Source organism: Telmatherina bonti, assembly GCF_933228915.1.
Source record: "Telmatherina bonti genome assembly, chromosome: 20".
NCBI classification, from domain to species: Eukaryota; Metazoa; Chordata; class Actinopteri; order Atheriniformes; family Telmatherinidae; genus Telmatherina; species Telmatherina bonti.
The window spans coordinates 11,031,514-11,048,511 of NC_136618.1; the positions used below are offsets into that span (position 1 = coordinate 11,031,514).

The 16,998-nt window shown below is 39.7% G+C and overlaps 1 protein-coding gene across 1 annotated transcript; it reads right to left on the bottom strand.

The window, feature by feature from the left end:
- Positions 1 to 626: 626 nt before the first annotated feature.
- Positions 627 to 16,129, bottom strand: cngb3.1 (cyclic nucleotide gated channel subunit beta 3, tandem duplicate 1; the record flags this gene model as incomplete). The annotated part of the gene is made up of 18 exons (XM_079259600.1): positions 627 to 650; positions 729 to 879; positions 957 to 1,109; positions 2,089 to 2,207; positions 2,295 to 2,378; positions 3,420 to 3,517; positions 3,621 to 3,780; positions 3,862 to 4,003; positions 5,184 to 5,306; positions 5,422 to 5,486; positions 5,577 to 5,663; positions 6,767 to 6,817; positions 6,931 to 7,139; positions 7,219 to 7,515; positions 8,765 to 8,922; positions 12,583 to 12,733; positions 15,787 to 15,820; positions 16,037 to 16,129. 18 exons carry the CDS (start codon positions 16,127 to 16,129, stop codon positions 627 to 629), a joined length of 2,199 nt encoding a protein of 732 aa, XP_079115726.1.
- Between the last annotated feature and the right edge of the window lie 869 nt (positions 16,130 to 16,998).

A 16,998-nucleotide genomic window follows, 5' to 3' on the forward strand; every position in this document is an offset into this window, starting at 1 on the left:
CAGTAGTTGTTCTAGTAAACACTAATAATAGTATGTATGTAAGCATGTACATACATTTATACATTATATATACACACATACGTATTTCTATATTAACACACACACATTTTCATACACTTGTTTTAAACTTCCTCAGCATGCATTCTGGGAACCAGCTTGTACCAGAGATGTACGTATAAATACTTGATGCTTCAGACACTCTGAACTAAACTCGCTGCTTCTATATTGTAACGTTGACATCTTCCACCCCGTTTAAATCCTAAATAAGTTCTGCTGTTGCACAGCAGGTGGCGCCCTTTACCTGAGTCAGGAGTATTGCTGTTCCAGTTCCTCCTAACGAATTCAACGCTGCGTTGCTGCAGAAGGAACTCCAGCCAATAAAACAATGTTTATCATCAATAAAAACAAGGATTTGCTTTATAAAACATTTAGATTTATATGAAAAACGATGCATAATTTACAACACGGACCATTAAAATCCAGCTCTATACAGGTTTATGAACAAACATTTCTGATTCTAAGAGACAAAATAATGTTAACAGATACTAAAGTGTAAAGATGTGTGGTAAAATACCAGAAAATGATCACAAAAAAGCAGCACATATGCGCTCGATGATCCTTGGTTCTTATTTCTGCTCCTCTGCAGCTTTCTGTGAATAAAAGAGAACAAGACATTAGTGCTTCTAAACAACCAGAACCACCCGGCCCAGCTCTGGTGCCTCTGCTACCTTCAGTTTTTCCAGGAACCCTCCTTTGCCAAAGTTTCCAAAGGCTTTCAGGAACTTTGGTGTCGGTGGTTTTTGTCCAAACAGAGTCGCACCTTTCTGCTTTTCTTCCTTTGCTTTTGCTCCTGCTGCCACTTTGGATTTAACCAGTTGCCTTTGTAATAATCAAACACACACACATTGAGAAATGTATTGGACCATTTTGAACTGTTGCACAGACACGAGACCCACCTGCCCTTCCTGGCCAGGACTTTCTGAGACTCCGGGTAGTGGACGAGGATGTCAAACAGGTCTTTCTTTTCCAGAACAAAGAGGTTAGCAAAGCCATGTGCTTTCACATTAGCAGTGCGCCTGTTTCCTCCGTCTTTTGCAGACTGCAGCAAGCTATGGTGGGTATCAACACACAAGGAAATACATTTTAATCGTTATTTTACAGGTTGTCATGGTGACGTCGGCAGTAATAAATTGTTTATAGCTAGAATTTAAAACCATGGCAAAGCAGCTGAAAGGATCACAATGAGGGTTATAAGTAGGGAAAATCTAATGGAAAAAGATTGGGAAAAATTGCTCCACAATTTTAAAATTGATTTTTTTTTGTCAAATAAATAAAAATAATCCATAATAAATTTTTTGTAATTTATATATATATATATATTTTTTGTATCTTTTTACTTTTCTTCTTGGGCACTATAGCAGCATAATGATGGTCTGGCTACTGTGTTGTTTTTTCCTAATTTAAATCAAGTAAAATGACAAGTACAAAGGTTTTGCACATTGTTTTTAGTCTAAAAAAAAAAATATCAGCAATATCGAGGAATCATGAGAATCGCAATTTAAATCGAATCTGCACCCAGAAAAATCGGAATCAAATCAAGTCGGGATGAAAACATATCACAGCCCTAGTTAAAATGTATTCTTTTTTCTCACCATTCACATCAAATGTGCTGAAATACCACACACTTTGTATTCTTTACTACACTGACTGAACATCAAACAAGAAGATTCTGAATCTTCGCTACTCTTTACCGCCTCCACCAACCTGTTTGTCGATGTAGCAACATTCTGGTATTTTCATTAAGGAGATCATCAAGTCAGATATGTTAAACTAAACCCTGTTCTGACAGATCCAGACAACATGCATCCTCTCCTACTTCTGCCTGGAAGGGTGCTTATTTCAGCACAACTCCTGCTACCTCCACAAGACTAGTCCCATCGTCATGGAAACTTGTTTGAATATTTTGCACGCAGTTAATCTAATGGCCACTAGAGGTCACACAACCTTTCAACACTATCTGCCTGCATCTTCATGTGGAAGAGGATCGCAAGTTTTGCTCAAACATGGAAAGCAAGTGTGTTGAGTTACCTGATTTCTCCAAACACACAGCCGGCCTTGAGTGTGACAAACACAATGCTGTTGTCGGGTCCTCCCACCACCTGCACCGCTCCGCTTTTGATGATGTACATCTCTTTACCGATGTCCCCCTGCAGAGGTCAGTGTCACACACAGACCGTCAAACCCTGCTTGTCAGTTTTTACTTTTCCTTTTTCTATGATGGGATTAGGAATCACCTTCTTCACAACGAAGTCTCCAGGTAGGTAGATGATGGACTTGAGCCTCAGTAACATGTCAACCAACATCTGCTGGTCGCAGCCCTGAAAGAGATTATTGATCAAATACTGTCTTCATATTTTCAGTGTTCAGATGGATTTGTCTCCTCATCGATCTACTCAAAGCTTCCTGTGATGACAACACAAACAAATAGAAATTCGTTGATCACACTGACCCTAACGCTTGCTGCTGTCCATTTATCTTTGAGAAGGTTCTACAACTTGTTTGGGGATGGAACTGATTGGATCTGATTTGGAAAGGAACATACTTGTCTTCATCGGGCATCACAGCTCATATTAGAGCAAAAACTAAGCTATCAGCTGAAGGGACTGCCTGAGGAGCTCAGAAACAGCACCGAGGTTAGGCTACAAACTTCTGCCGCTTGTTATATTATCAAGATAACGGAGGTCTTATGAAAGGAAGACAATCAGGACTCTGGAGGACTCTTCCTCTACTCCCAGACTGACAGAACCACCATGCTGTGGTCTGATGAAACAATCTGATCAGTGCATGTTGAGAAAAGCAGGTGCCTCTTATTGCCTGTCAAATAACATCCCAACAGCAAAGCATGGTGGTGGTAGCATCATGTTGTGGGGTTCATCATCTACAGGGACTGGGTGATTGGTTCTAGTTTAAGGAAAATATACCAATACCCTGGATGTAAAACCTGGTCCAGCGTGTCGGGACTTCAGACTGGACCAATGGTTCACCTTTCCAACACAGCAATGACCCAAAGCACAAGGCCACAATAACCCAGTGTGTTGCTTAGGAACACACAAATCCCAGCATTCCCAATTCAACCTGACAGATCTGGGAGGATCTGCTGAGGAAGGAGGCAAAAAAATCTCCAAATCCAGGTGTAACAAAGTTGATGCATCATTTCCAAGAAGAATCGAGGTTTCCAGTAAAGACTCTAATCCCTTGTATCAACTAATCATTATTATTATAGAATAAAGCTGCAACATGAATGATTTGAGAGGGTCTAAATATTTATTTCTTTATTTATTGTGTATCCTTCATGTCAGAAAAATGGAGGGGATGCTTTTTTATAGCTTCCATTCTTTCTTTGTGAGATGCTGGCTCACCTGAAACAGAGCTATCTTCTGGAAGGTGGCCAGGTTGATGTCCACAGCAATGGCGATCCTCATCACCAGAGGCATCTTGTCCAGGAGCTCAGACTCATCTGAAGAGGACAAGTGTAATCTGGTAGCATCTTTTAGTGTCTTTCAGCAGAACTTTGTCTCTAATTTAATCATAACTGGAAAAGAGCAGGATCAATTTCCCACCTAACATTCCCTGAGCAGCCCAGGTGTAGTTGTACCAAGTTCGGACCCTGTTCTGGACCAGCTTGGGGATGGTGTAAGTGTTCATGTACTCGACGCAGCCGTCCATCGATGCCCGAAAGTACGTCTGACCAGCTGTCGCTGCACCAATGACGTCTCTCATCTGACCAAGAGAGGAATCAAGTGTGGAGGAGAGAAGATCTGACTCTTTCATGACAGCCGTGTTCTGAACAAACATCTCTACCTGTCCAATCAGACTGGAGAACACAAAGACACCAATGAAGAAGTTGGCCATCTGAAAGGTGATCTCAAAGACAGTTACAGGTTCCGGGAGACCGCCGATGTTGATCAGACTGCGCACGGCAAAATAGTAACAACGGAGGTACCTGTGAATGAGAGGAAATTGGCTGTCAGTTTAACCAGAAGCACAGAGTTTGGCTCCATATTGACATGAAGCATCACGCAGCTGTTGCACATCATGGTGAGAATCTCCCGTTCCACCACAACCCAAAGCTGCTCTGCTGGATGTAGATCTGGGGAGTGTGGAGGCCAAATATCGTCATGGTGGAGCTTTGTGACATGGTGCATCATCCTGCTGGAAGTTTCCATCAGAAGATGCTACACTGTGGTCATGAAGGGAAGGACATGTTCGGGAACTGTGATGGTTAAAGAATGTCATGTTGGTGGTAAAAATCTCCCCAACCTAAAATGTTGATGTAAGGCAGGATGCTTCCATAAAATCATGTTGTTTGAGCCAAATTATGTGGCTACCATAGAATCTACCATTGTCCAGTTTTGGTGAGTGTGTTGGGGTTGTAGTCTTGGTTTCCTGTTCTTACCTGACAAGGTTGGACGTGTTGTATCTTCAGAGATGCTATTCTGCATATCTTGGTTGAAACAAGTTGAAACTATTTAACTTCCTGTTGCCATTCTACCATGTCCAACCATCTGTCCAGTCTCTTTTGACATCAACATGACATTCTGCTTCTCTTTTGGATATTTTCTCTTTTTCAGACCTTCTTTGTAAACACGTGATGGTTGAGTATGAAAATATCTCAATCCTCTTTCTTCACTGTTCTTAAGCAAGTTGTCTACATGATTAAAGTTGCTGCCATGTGATTGGCCGATTAGCTGGCTGATTGTTCCTTGTCCATCTTTAAGAGGAAACTGCAGTGAATCCATTTACATATTTAGAGATCCAAAGCTAAAATCAACAGACATTTGATATACCAGAATATTTAACTAAGACTTGCATGTTAAATGGCTAAATCTTAAAATTGTCCCTCGGAGTGAGTGTGAGTGGGTTTTTTTTTGTCTCTCTGGTGCCTACTAGCGACCTGTCCAAGGTGTACCTGCCTCTCGCCTGCTAATTGCTGCGATAAGCTCCAGCTTTTCTGCAACCCTGAACTGGACGAAGTGGTTTGGAAAATCAATGAATGAATAAATAAATCAATATTTAATTAAAAGTTGCTGTTGTTCGCATTATGTTCAGCACCAAAGAGTTTTACGATTCTGTCACAAACTTCCCAAAAAAGAAGTAAAGCGTATATATAAAAAAATACATACGCTGATCCAACTCCATCGTACACCCATGTAGTTGTTGCAAGACCCTGGTATACGGAGGCAACGTAGAAGGCACAGGCGTTGAGATGGAGAACGTAGAGCAGGTATCCTGTTGTACGGGCAACTCTGCATCATATGAAAGACAGAAGCAAGTAGAGTTAAATAAAACTGATAAACAGCATAAGATAAAGCATGAAAATTTGAGGTTTTTTTTTTTTTTTTAAATTCATGCATTATTCACCTCCATATATAAGCTTTGGCCATGATGCTCTCAAGTCGGTCACTGAACTCAAAGAAAGAGTCAAACTACAGCACAGAAACACACACTGTTAGGAGGTAAGCAGGACACGTGGCGTCTAGGTGATGAATACCACACAGCATCATCTGCCTGCTTACCCTGATGAAGCGGTTGAGTCTGTACATTGAAGAAAATTGAAAGCGCAGACAGAGAAGGTCAAACGGGAGGATGCTGACGATGTCAGTCTGCAGGAGGAGAAAGCAAGAAGTTAATTTACAGAATGGTGGACAGAGCTGGATTTACATCTCTAAGGGGAGTCGTGGTCAGCTCTCCTAAATCGCCAGAGTGTATAGAAGGAATCTGGTTGTAATGAACCGAGTTAAATTACATTGGATTAAAAAGGAAACTTCTATATTGGATAAGTTTATAATAACCGGAATTAACAGGGAGAATCAGAGTTCTAATGAATTGGACTAAATTAAAGTTTATTTTTAATTAAAACATAAATGAAATTGTAGTCATTTCGGTTGAACTGGGCTCAGTTTGATAGTAATAAAAAAGATTAAATAGGTTTGAACTTGTTTATGTTGAATTTAAGTGAATTAGATGAAAAAAGGTTATAATGAACTGGACTGCATTAATCTGAATTGATCTTTTTAAAAATATAGACACTGAATCAAACTGAATTGATTTTAGACTAAATTGGATTAAACAAAAGGGAATAAATTGTATTAAACTGCGTTTAAAGTGAATTGGGTTGTAACAATTTATAATGACTTAGACTAAATTAAATATCAATTTAATTTTCTAAAAATATGAATAACCTAAAACAAATTAAATAAAATGACCTAATTTAGATCAAAGGGGTTTGATTTTGATTCTAACAAAACTAAATGAATTGGTTTGGACCAATTTATATTGAACTGGAGTGAAAGTGGTTTAAATGAGTTGTAATGAATTGGACCACATTGGATTTAAATCCAACTTTCCACAAATGCAAATAAGCTGAAACAAAGTGAGTTAAAATGGATTAATTGGGCTGAGCTGACGAAATCAAATGAATAAATTAGTATGCACTGGTTTATACCGAACTGGATTGAGTTGGAGTCAACCGAACTGAAATTTGTTTACTTATCTTTTAAATGCTTCAAGATGATCTTCGTTGCCTGCTGTCTTTATAATAAACTGAATTAATGGAAGAGATGTCAAACCAAAACACTTAAAATGATAAGAAATCTTTAAAAAATTAGGAGCTTTCCTTTTTTTTATTGACAATCTGCAAAGTGTAAAGACTCACGGATGTAGGAAAACTTAGATTTCACTTGTGGACTAATTATGACATTCTTACCTTAAATTTCTGCGATTTCCGATAGTGTACCTTGGTCAACGTTCGGTCTTTCTGCAAGAGAAGGTTTTAAATTGTTATGCGATGTAAAAATGCAGTTGGCCCATCAGGTACCTTATAGTATGTGCACATTAAATCCAAGCCCTTCGCAGTGTTCTCAAACTTACAATGATGTCTCCCGCTCTGACAAACTGCAGTCGAGGTTGCCAAACCATGATGTCAATAACATTCACAAAGTCGGATAGAAAGTCGAAAGCGATCCAGTATGGATTGACGGAATCGTTATGGTAAGGGAAGGCCAGCCTGGCGGTGCAAAACCAAACGTTGTAGTTGAACGCCACCGCTACCACCGTCAACCAGGCGATATATCGGCGATCTAAGCAAAGACGGAAAGAAAGATGTGAAGTCTTTCACTTGCAGTTGGCTTTGGTTTACTTGTCCAGTATGAACCTGACCCAAAGGATCAATGGTGCTTCCCAGGACATTATCCATCTTCTCCTCGATTGGACGGAAGAGGACATCGAAGCAGGAGCAACTTATCTCCGGGAGGATTTTCTCCTTCTTCTTGGCCTCCTCTGCCAGCCTCTCTTCCTCCGCTTTCTTCTCGGCCTCCAGCCTCTTCTCTTCGTCTTTTTTCTTCTTTTCTTCTGCCTTTTTGGCAGCTTCTTCTGCCTTCCTTTTGTCTTCTGCTTCTTTAACTATCCGTTCCTCTTCTTTCAGTCTGATGTAATCATCCTTCTTAAAAATGGGGGCTGACAAGCAAAGAGAAAGACGGGTTAAGTAGCTTGAGTGCAATACTTGTGTCTTTTCTCGATCTGTGTTATGGGGTTTGACACAGGGAGCGACAAACGACAGCGACAGGCGAAATTCATTGCAACTCGGGTGAAACTGAAGTCACGGGACGCGACAAACAGCATAGACAGCGGCAGTGTCTCACGTCACATTCTCAGATTGCTTGTCTCCAAGAAATTTGGTTGGTTTTGATATTGGAGGGAATCTTGGCATTTTTACTGCAGGACGTGACCGATAACGCATGAAGGACGACGAGTCAGGAGATTTTGCTCAAACTTACAGAAATCATGCTGTTAATTCTACGTCAAAAGAAAACAAAACAACCAACCTATTTTAAAAACAATTAACATCCTGGTAAATATTGCCTGATGTCAGATCTCAATGCCGATCCAGAAAAATTCACATTTTTCTTGAACAGTCACTAAATGCGTTTCCATTACACCTAGAATTGTGCAAAAACCAAATATCTAAATAAAAAACACCATTGGAAACATCTACATTAAAAAAAAAAAAAAAAGTCTTAAATATCGCTAAAAAGTTTCTACGCTCTGATGATGTGGTTTTTTAGACATTTTTATAGAAACATATCGCAAAAGTGTAATGGAAACACTCGTTTCGCATTTACGTGTCCCTGGTTGTGACGTGGGGGGTCGCGACCAGTTCATTTTTGGTAAAGATGGCGCGATGTGAAACAAAACAAACAACAGTAAATTTCAGAGTTTTAGAAAACAAAATGGAGAAAAGTTTTGAAAGTCCCAAGCAAATTCTCCGCAGGAAACAGAAAACCACAAAATAACGCTACATGCCTGCCTTGCATAAGCCTCGTGAAATCATTTTACGACTTGAGGCTGATGCGTTAAACACTTTCCAATGGAAGCACCTGCAAATCGCAACTGTTTGTTAAAATTTACAAATATCGCTTTTATTTTGCAAAAAGATTTAACGGGAACGCAGCTAATGAAACCCTCGCTGATTGTTGTGGTGCCACGCAACAGAGACAAAAGTTGAACATTTTACAACTTTCTTGTTGAACACCTCTTGTGCACGTCTACGCGAACAAGGGATCATTTCACACAAACCTGTTGCTTGGCTAAACAATGGCAGGGATTTTTCGCCTCATCCCGCAGCTTCCATAGGAAATGGATAGAGAATAAGCGATGTTGCCCCCTGTGTGTCGAGCCCGTAACTTAATTTTCTGTCCAAACTTACTGACGGGTGGAGTGATTTCTGGAGATGTGGCATAGGGGTCTATGGCTTTCTCTTTTAGCGTCTGTGTTCGCTCTCTTAACAGCTTGACAACATTTCTGAGGGTGTCATCTGCATAGCGGGAGTACACCACTGGTGGTGGAGGAGGAGGGGGCTCCTCTCTATAAAACAGGAAGATAACACACAAAATAAATAGAAAATAGAAGGAAGAATACCAAACACGAGACGAATACATGCACAGCAGACAGGACTTGGATAGTTAGACATTAATGAAGAATTATACTTGGTGACCAGGAATTAGCAAGTTTATATTTCTACTTTTATCTGTATGTGCTGTAGGCATCACCTTTGTAACATCTACATTGTCTACAGAGAACACTTAATTCCTTGCAATCTTCTGTTGCTAACATGTGAATGCTATCCCAGATCCTTTTCGGCCACAAGCACTGCTAAGCTCCTAATCTCCTTTCCTACTTTAGGAGTCACATGTTGAAACACTGGCTGATGCTTCAGCAGCAAAACTGAAGGATATCCAGACATCTCATATTGTAGAGATGATTAATAATGTACAGCAAGCTCATGTTGTTTAAAGTGTTCTGCAGCTTATGTAGGTCACTGATATGAAAAGGTGTTAGGAGCGGCTGAAATGGACAAAGCACAAGCAGGGTCATGATATTCAAGTTTATTTATATAGCAGCTGATCACTGGTTGACTTAGTCAACAGATGCTGGTCTGTCGGTTTCCTAAAATCCAAAAGGATTTAGTTGTTCTTTGCTACTTTCAGAGGCGTTTCCCAACGTAACTTTACTTTTAGCCTTTACTAAGAAAAGTACCCTTTATAAGACTCTTACACTGGGCTGTACTGCAGCATTTCAGAGGCATGTCTGCAAAGCCTTGAGTCATTGGTCTGTTCTCGTACACGGCCTCCATCCAGTCCTTGATACTTATCTATTGCAAGCCCTCTGGTAGTATTTAGTTCTGGTATTTGGATCTAAACACTTAACACCACAGAAAGGTTTGCAGATGACCCCACCATGACAGCAATGAGTCGACCTACAAGAGCAGAGGTGGATATGGATAACAATCCCTCGCTGAACACTGAGACAAACTCAGATAAAAAGAAATAAAATTCCCTAATTGTTGACTAAAACAATAAAATCAACTGTCCAGCAGGGTCAAAGGTGAGTTAGAAGGGGTGGGTTTTCAGTACAGATAGTGAAGAGGTCTGTCTTATACGCAGCAGCAGCAGCAAGTTCTACAGCAGAGAAGCTGAACGGCTTCCAGTGCATGGAAGATCAATCAAGACTCAACTCCTAGTGCTGGAAGAAACAAACAACTCCAGCCATCAGGTTTCAATGTTTCAAAGCCCTTCCCAGCAACACATTCAAAAACACATCAACACATAGCTGCAACTGGTTCCAGTAACAATTCAGGGAAATCATTTTGCACATTTCTGACTCATCCATGCACAGCCTGTTCAACACCGCACTCTTTCAACTTTTACCTTATTTCATTCATTTTTAAAAACTTGTTAATCCTCCCTTTCTTGGGCCAAATATACATAAAATTTTATCCATATTTTAGCTACTTTTTCATAATAATGTAACTTTGTACTGTGTTTATTATTGCAGTTAAGGGTCATTAGTAGAGCTATAAAAACAAATATTGTTGCACTGGACAGGACACTTTACCCTCCGTAACTCGTATCGGCAGTGCAAGTGAACGAATGTTGAGGTTGGAGAGGTAGTTGGTGCGTTTCCATCATTGTGCCGCAGGGCAGCTGTGGCTACACATGAAGCTTACTAGGGCTGGGCGATATGACAATATATATCATTTGGATAATAGAAAATGTCTAGAATTTTATATGAGGCCAAGATAATGTGCTTTACAGCAGAAATTTATGGCATACATGCTGCAATATTTGAAGAAACATGGAGGAAGACGGTAGCAGACATGTTTCAGAGCAGGATGAGTCACTAAAAGATGACCAGTCAACCAAAACTGATGAGCTTGTTCATAAAAGAGGAGAAATTTCTCTCGCATGGTTGCGGTTTGGATATAAAAAGACAGACATGGAACCGACAACAGACTAGCTCACAGTCCCAACAACGGACTTCGACACAACTAACTCATTTTATCACCTGCGCAAGAATCAGGATAAAGATTACAGAATAAAGAATAGAGTCAACGAGCAAAAGCAGCGTCAAGTGGAGGCGAAAGCTCATAATAAACTCCAGGGAAAAAGCTGCAACAGACATTTACCCGTAAAACGTCATATGGCCATAGTTCTCGCAGATGGAAGGAGGTCACTGCTGCTGTTGCACATCTGACACATAACTGATGACTGACACAAAATTAAACAAACAGTTTTATATCATTCATTCATTCATTCATTTTCTAAACCACTTTATCCAATTCAGGGTCGCAGGGAAGCTGGAGCCTATCCCAGCTGGCTTTGGGCAAAAGACAGGGTACACCCCGGACAGCTCGCCAGTCCATCGCAGGCAGCTTTATAACGTTATGTATATCGTTGTGAGGATATAAAATGAGCGATATCGGGATATGAGATTTTGGTCATATCACCCAGCCCTATAGCTAAGCTTACCACCAAAAGTATTAATGAGGAGTCAAGGAATAATGGATTCAATATGAAGTGCTTTGGGGGCCTTGAAAAGAGTTATATAAACCATTCTATACGATATATAAGTGATCTTAAACAGGTTTTGAGAAAAAATAAATTCTTTTCAATTGCCTGCAGTACTTTGTTTATTGGTAGTGTTCTGAGGTCTAGAACTTTGTGATCCAGTGAACATCTCCACCACAGGGTACGGGGGTATCATGACAACATGAACTGAAGAGACTGCGACCATTCTTTTAGCCTATACCAGAAAATCCTTAGTGAAAATTAGCATCTGCACCCAGGTGTTATGTTCTCATTGATGCCATGCTGAGCTCACATTGGGGAGAAATTAAAAACATAAGACTTCTACTTTAATAATAGTGTAAATCCAGTGAAGTCCAGATAGCAGAAAACCAATTAAGCACAGTTCATTCGCACTAAAAAAATCAAATGTTAGCAGGTGTTATTAATTCTTTTGACCAGTGTAAAAAGGGCTTCATCTAATCCTGCTACCGAATGACTTGACTTCCCTAATCTTCATCATTTTTCGTCACCCTGCGGCAACATTTATCCAGTCTCACTGACATTCTGATAGCATCCCATTAGATCCCGGTAAGACGGTATGCAAGTCGCCTAATCACTACGGACACATTCCTTATCATCACTCATGTAAAAGACTAAACTAGTCACTGACTATCATGCCTAGTCCATATTCCTCTAATCAGCCTCATATCTCCATTTTGAAGGGATAAGTCCCATTTTTGTGCAGCTTTTTATTGGGGTTTACCTCAGTTTAGTATTTCTTGCAAATGAGCCATTGGGATTTTGACTGCACGTTACTAATGGTACCAAAACGGTTTCCTCAAATTGAACTCAGCATTCATCCATTATAGTACTGATATCTGTGTAATTTTTTACCATGTGCCACTCGATATTTAGAAAAATGAAGCCTTATTTTTAAACTCTGCCATTATTCATTGATGCCCTGTTGATGCATTATTTAATACAGAATAAATGTCTCCTCCAGCAGTTAATATGTCCAGTCAAGTCAAAAATAAATGCACTGTCATAAAATATTTAACTTTACATGCATATTAAAAACTGTAAATGTCAGCTCTAAATGCGTTATCATACGTTTGCTTACCATTGGACGCTGCAAGTCGCTGATGGGGAGCACAAACTTAATGATAAGCATCCTTACCCTTCACCTCCTTCTGGATTGGCTGGTGCCGCACCAGCAGGAGCTGGAGCTGGAGCTGGAGCTGGAGCTGCTGCCGGTGCGGGTGCTGCTGGAGCCGGTGCAGGTGCTGCTGGAGCCGGTGCAGGTGCTGCTGAAGCAGGGGCAGCTGGAGCTGGAATACAAATTTTGCAACATTTCTTAGTTAATATGAGCACAAGCACAATTTTTTTAAGATTATACCCAAGACCTAAAAACAAAGTAATACTCCTTTACATGTAAAACATCACCTGAATCTATTTTTTCATTGTTAGATTCTCTCCCAAAAACCGACATTTTGCAACCTCAAGCTAGTATTTATACCACGGAGTCACGTCCAAGGTTTTACACAGCAGCATTAGTGGAGTTGAAAACTAACCACTATTGTTGTTTCAGGATTTTAGTCGCTTTTTTTCACTGCTGACAAATCAGTGTGTATCAGTATCAGTCTGTCAAAATATGTAATTCGCTCTGGCTTCTTGTGCTTTTCACAAAAAAGTTTAAATAATATAATCATCTTCAATGTAAATGCTTGTTTTACAGCAACAACATATACAGGTCAATATGCTCCAACTATATGGATTGCTCACTGGTCAGCTACGTTCCTGCTAACAGACGGCAGTTGACCTTGCCAGACCAGATGCTAACTCGACTGGCTAGTGAGCAGGGCATTTCCAATACTGTAAATAACAGAGAATAAAAATATTAGATTCTTCCACCAGCATGTAAACGCTGATATTTAGTGACTTTATATGTTTGCAGTAAGTACTGTAAAGAATGCTAGCTGCTGAAGCAGCTTGATTTTTCACTGGTTGCTTACATCTCACATTAGTTGTAAAGTTTCACACATTTTAGGATTAGCTCAAGTTTTAGTTTGTCGTCTGATCTCACCTTTCAAGTCACAAAGAGTGATTTTGGTTTGTTTATATTTTTAATCTTGTCAAAGGTCTTTATCTTGAGAAGATTGTAGTCTTCTTTGATTGATCAACACTTATTGACTGTTACGTAGACTATAAAACCCAAAAATCTAAGAGTAAAGGTGTACTGATCTGACCCATAGACTGTATATAAAAGATGGACGGAGCCATCTTTTATATGACGAAGTGAAGCTCCTCAGAAACCTACCATTGCCATCTCTCCCGAAAAATACAAACATGGGCAAACAGGCAGAGCTGAGAGGGGGGCTGTAAGCGTGGGGGTGTATAGTTGACATCCAGCGAACTCCGACCTGGAGATAACAGAGCGAATCTCCATAGACTCCCATATTAAAAAGACCAACTTCACAGCAGAAATAAACATGTTTACAGCCTGGTTCAAAAATCTATTTTAGGTTTAATAGGTCAAGTTTACAACTGTGGGGGGAGTGAATTATTTTCTAACTCGCCTGTTTAAAAGTAATTTAATCTCGAACTTCGGTATATTTAGGGGCGTGTCCTTTTGATTGACAGGTACCTGATCTCCCGCTTCAAGTAAGAAGAACGTAGAACAACCACAGTTTTAGGCGGTTAACAGTGTAGCTGAAGTCCGCTTACCTCCGTTAGCTCCCGTTATCTCGGTTAGCTTTTAGCTACAGGCAGCTTGGTTTGCTCGATGTTAATCATCCCCCCTCAGGCTCAAAGCCTCCCTCTCAGCTCCACCTCTACCTCTAACTTCAATTCAGCTCTTCAGAAACCTACATGTCACGTCGAGGCTCCGTCCATCTCTTCATATACAGTCTATGATATCAACACACAGGCCATTATGAACAAGCCTAAATGGCCGACACAGCACAGAAACGCAAAAGGACCCTATTAAAAAATAGAGGGAAAGAAATAAGTCAACAGCGAGAGAAATGGCAAAAGTCAACCATCAGCAGAGAGCTTAGACAAGATACAGGATAGAAGATCGATGTTGAATTGGCCATTGGTAGGAGGTGCAATACTAAAGAAAATCTGTCACAGTTGTGTAGACTTGGTGGAGAAGAGTGCTGTAGAACTGTAATATTATGGTATTTTGTACAAGACGGGTCGCAATCAATACTATGTTAAAAAAATGTTGTAGAGAAAGCAAACACTTTATACTATTATTTTAAAGAGACAGTAATAGGTAATGAAGCCTGTAGGTACAGTAGGCTTGCCCTTAAAACAGTTTATATCCTACATATCATATTTTCCTAGAAACTGGGCTGAATTAGCCCCAGACTAGCTAAAAAAGAAAAAAAAAGAAAAAAAACCATTAACAACATGTTTTCCTTTAGTTGTTCAGACGTTACCATGAAAATAAAAAGTAGGAAGCAAAGTCTTGTGTTTTTCAGATACAAGAAGTGCCCGATAAGTCGCTCTGCCAGCCTACTTTAATGTGCTGTGCATGTTTTCCAGACTCCGTCTAAAAGGATTGGAAAGCAGCTATTCTTTCTCACCAGCTTTGAGATTTTGCCAAACTTTCAAAGAAACTCAAAGCACATTAAGAAAAGCTTTTAAATGGTAACAATTTAACGGATGAAAAACAAAACAAGAAGTCAAACATTTTACAAAATTCAGGAGCAGAATATCCTGATTTAGTAGTATTTTAATTAATTATCTAAACCTTCGGTACCATCATGCCACAAGACCACAGAAAATGCAGGTGTGGTAAAATTTTTAAAAAAAAGAAAAAGAAAAAAAAAAAGATACTTTTTGGAGGGAAAAACAAGTTATTTCTCTATACTACAGTTACAGATAACATCACTACCACTGTACTGAAATAATGTTAAATATGGAGATCTGATCATCTCACCTGGGTTTGGCTCATCTTTTTTCTCTTCTGTCTTTTCTTCTTTTTTCTGCTCATCTTTCTTTTCTTCTTCCTTTTCAGCTTCTTTTTTGGGTTCCTCTACTTTTTCATCTTTCTTTTCTGGTGGCTTGTCCTCCTGGAAGTAAAATAAAAAGATTTCACATAAAACTTATAAGAATCTAAAATGTTTTTGCCAGTAAAGCAGATTTTTAAATGACTTTTCTTTTACTTCGGCTGTATGGTTTGAATTCCAAAAATATAATAAAAAAGCTGCTTTTCTTTAAGCCTGGGTAACGGTTTTTTGCCAAATTGAAGAAAAATCCCTCATTATAATTGATAGAATTGGAACAACAAACACACGATTTGACCTCAGGCCACCACAAATCACCAGTAAATCCAGATTCCAAGCTGCTTTGTAAGCTTTCACTGAAAAGTCACCTGTCATTGTGTCCTTTAATATAACCCGCTGGCCCTGTTTGCAGACAATGAGTGTAAATATAGTATCATTAAGTTAACACTTTGCAAAAATGTTTGTGTAAAGTACACTAACACATTCTGATTTTAACATGTAAAACTTCTAAAAAGTGCTTTTATAGCCCCTGGTTAAGTTCTGCCAGAAAATATTTTAAGTATGATAAATCTGAAACATCCCCAAGAGAGATCAGGGTTTTACTTCATCGGGGCTTACCTTCGGAGCTGGAGCTGGAGTAGATGGTGGAGCAGCTGCTGGAGTTGAGGGAGGCTCCGGAGCCCCTATTAGCTTTTTCAACCTGCTGAACATGTTGAGGGTCTGCGTGGGCTACAGTCAGCAGGTCGGTCCATCCATTTCGCCTCCTGTGCCTCAAAGGAACTGCCCGGATCCTCGTGTCAAACCTAAACAACACACTGAGGCTTTTTAATTTCTCAGAAGCAGTAATTCCCTCTGGGCACTCCCCTTTCTCCTAAAACCAGCACCAGAGCAGCCAACACTTCCACCAATCACTGCCAAGCTGGATAATGTGGTTTTTGTTGGTTCAAATGGCGCTGACAATAAAAACAAACACCCTCCATTACTTTTCATCAGGCAGTAGCGGAAATATATTTGCTAATAATGGTGAATGGATAAATAAAAAAGATCAATAAAAGCTTGAAAGATTTTGGAAGACAGGGAAACTTGGTGTGATGTAATTATTAGACACTCCTGTGTGAGTCTACTATACCGTTGCTAAACATTTAAATCTTTAAAAGGACTGATGTATCCTTGCATCAAAACATTTGGTACATAAACTATAACTAGGAATAACAAAAAATATCTCAAATGTAGAGTAAAATCACCTGCTTTAAAATTTACCTACGCTCCGTAAAAACCCCCTTCGGCTGCAGAAATCACAAGTGCAGAGACCACTTGATTAATCAGCCTTAACAATGTGCCTGTGTGGCTAACAGGATTAAGGAGGATCTGCTGTGGAGCTACCATCGTGCACGGCGAAAGCTGACACATGAAGGAAACGCAAACAACACAACAAAAGTGTCTGATTTTAGATCAGGTTATAGTTTATTTAAGCAGATGGAAATAATTAGAACTGTCAAAGGATTTGTTAAATGACAGAAATATGGGTTTATTGTATTCTAAATCATAGGAACCTGAAATAGCACAGCCAATAAATGTTC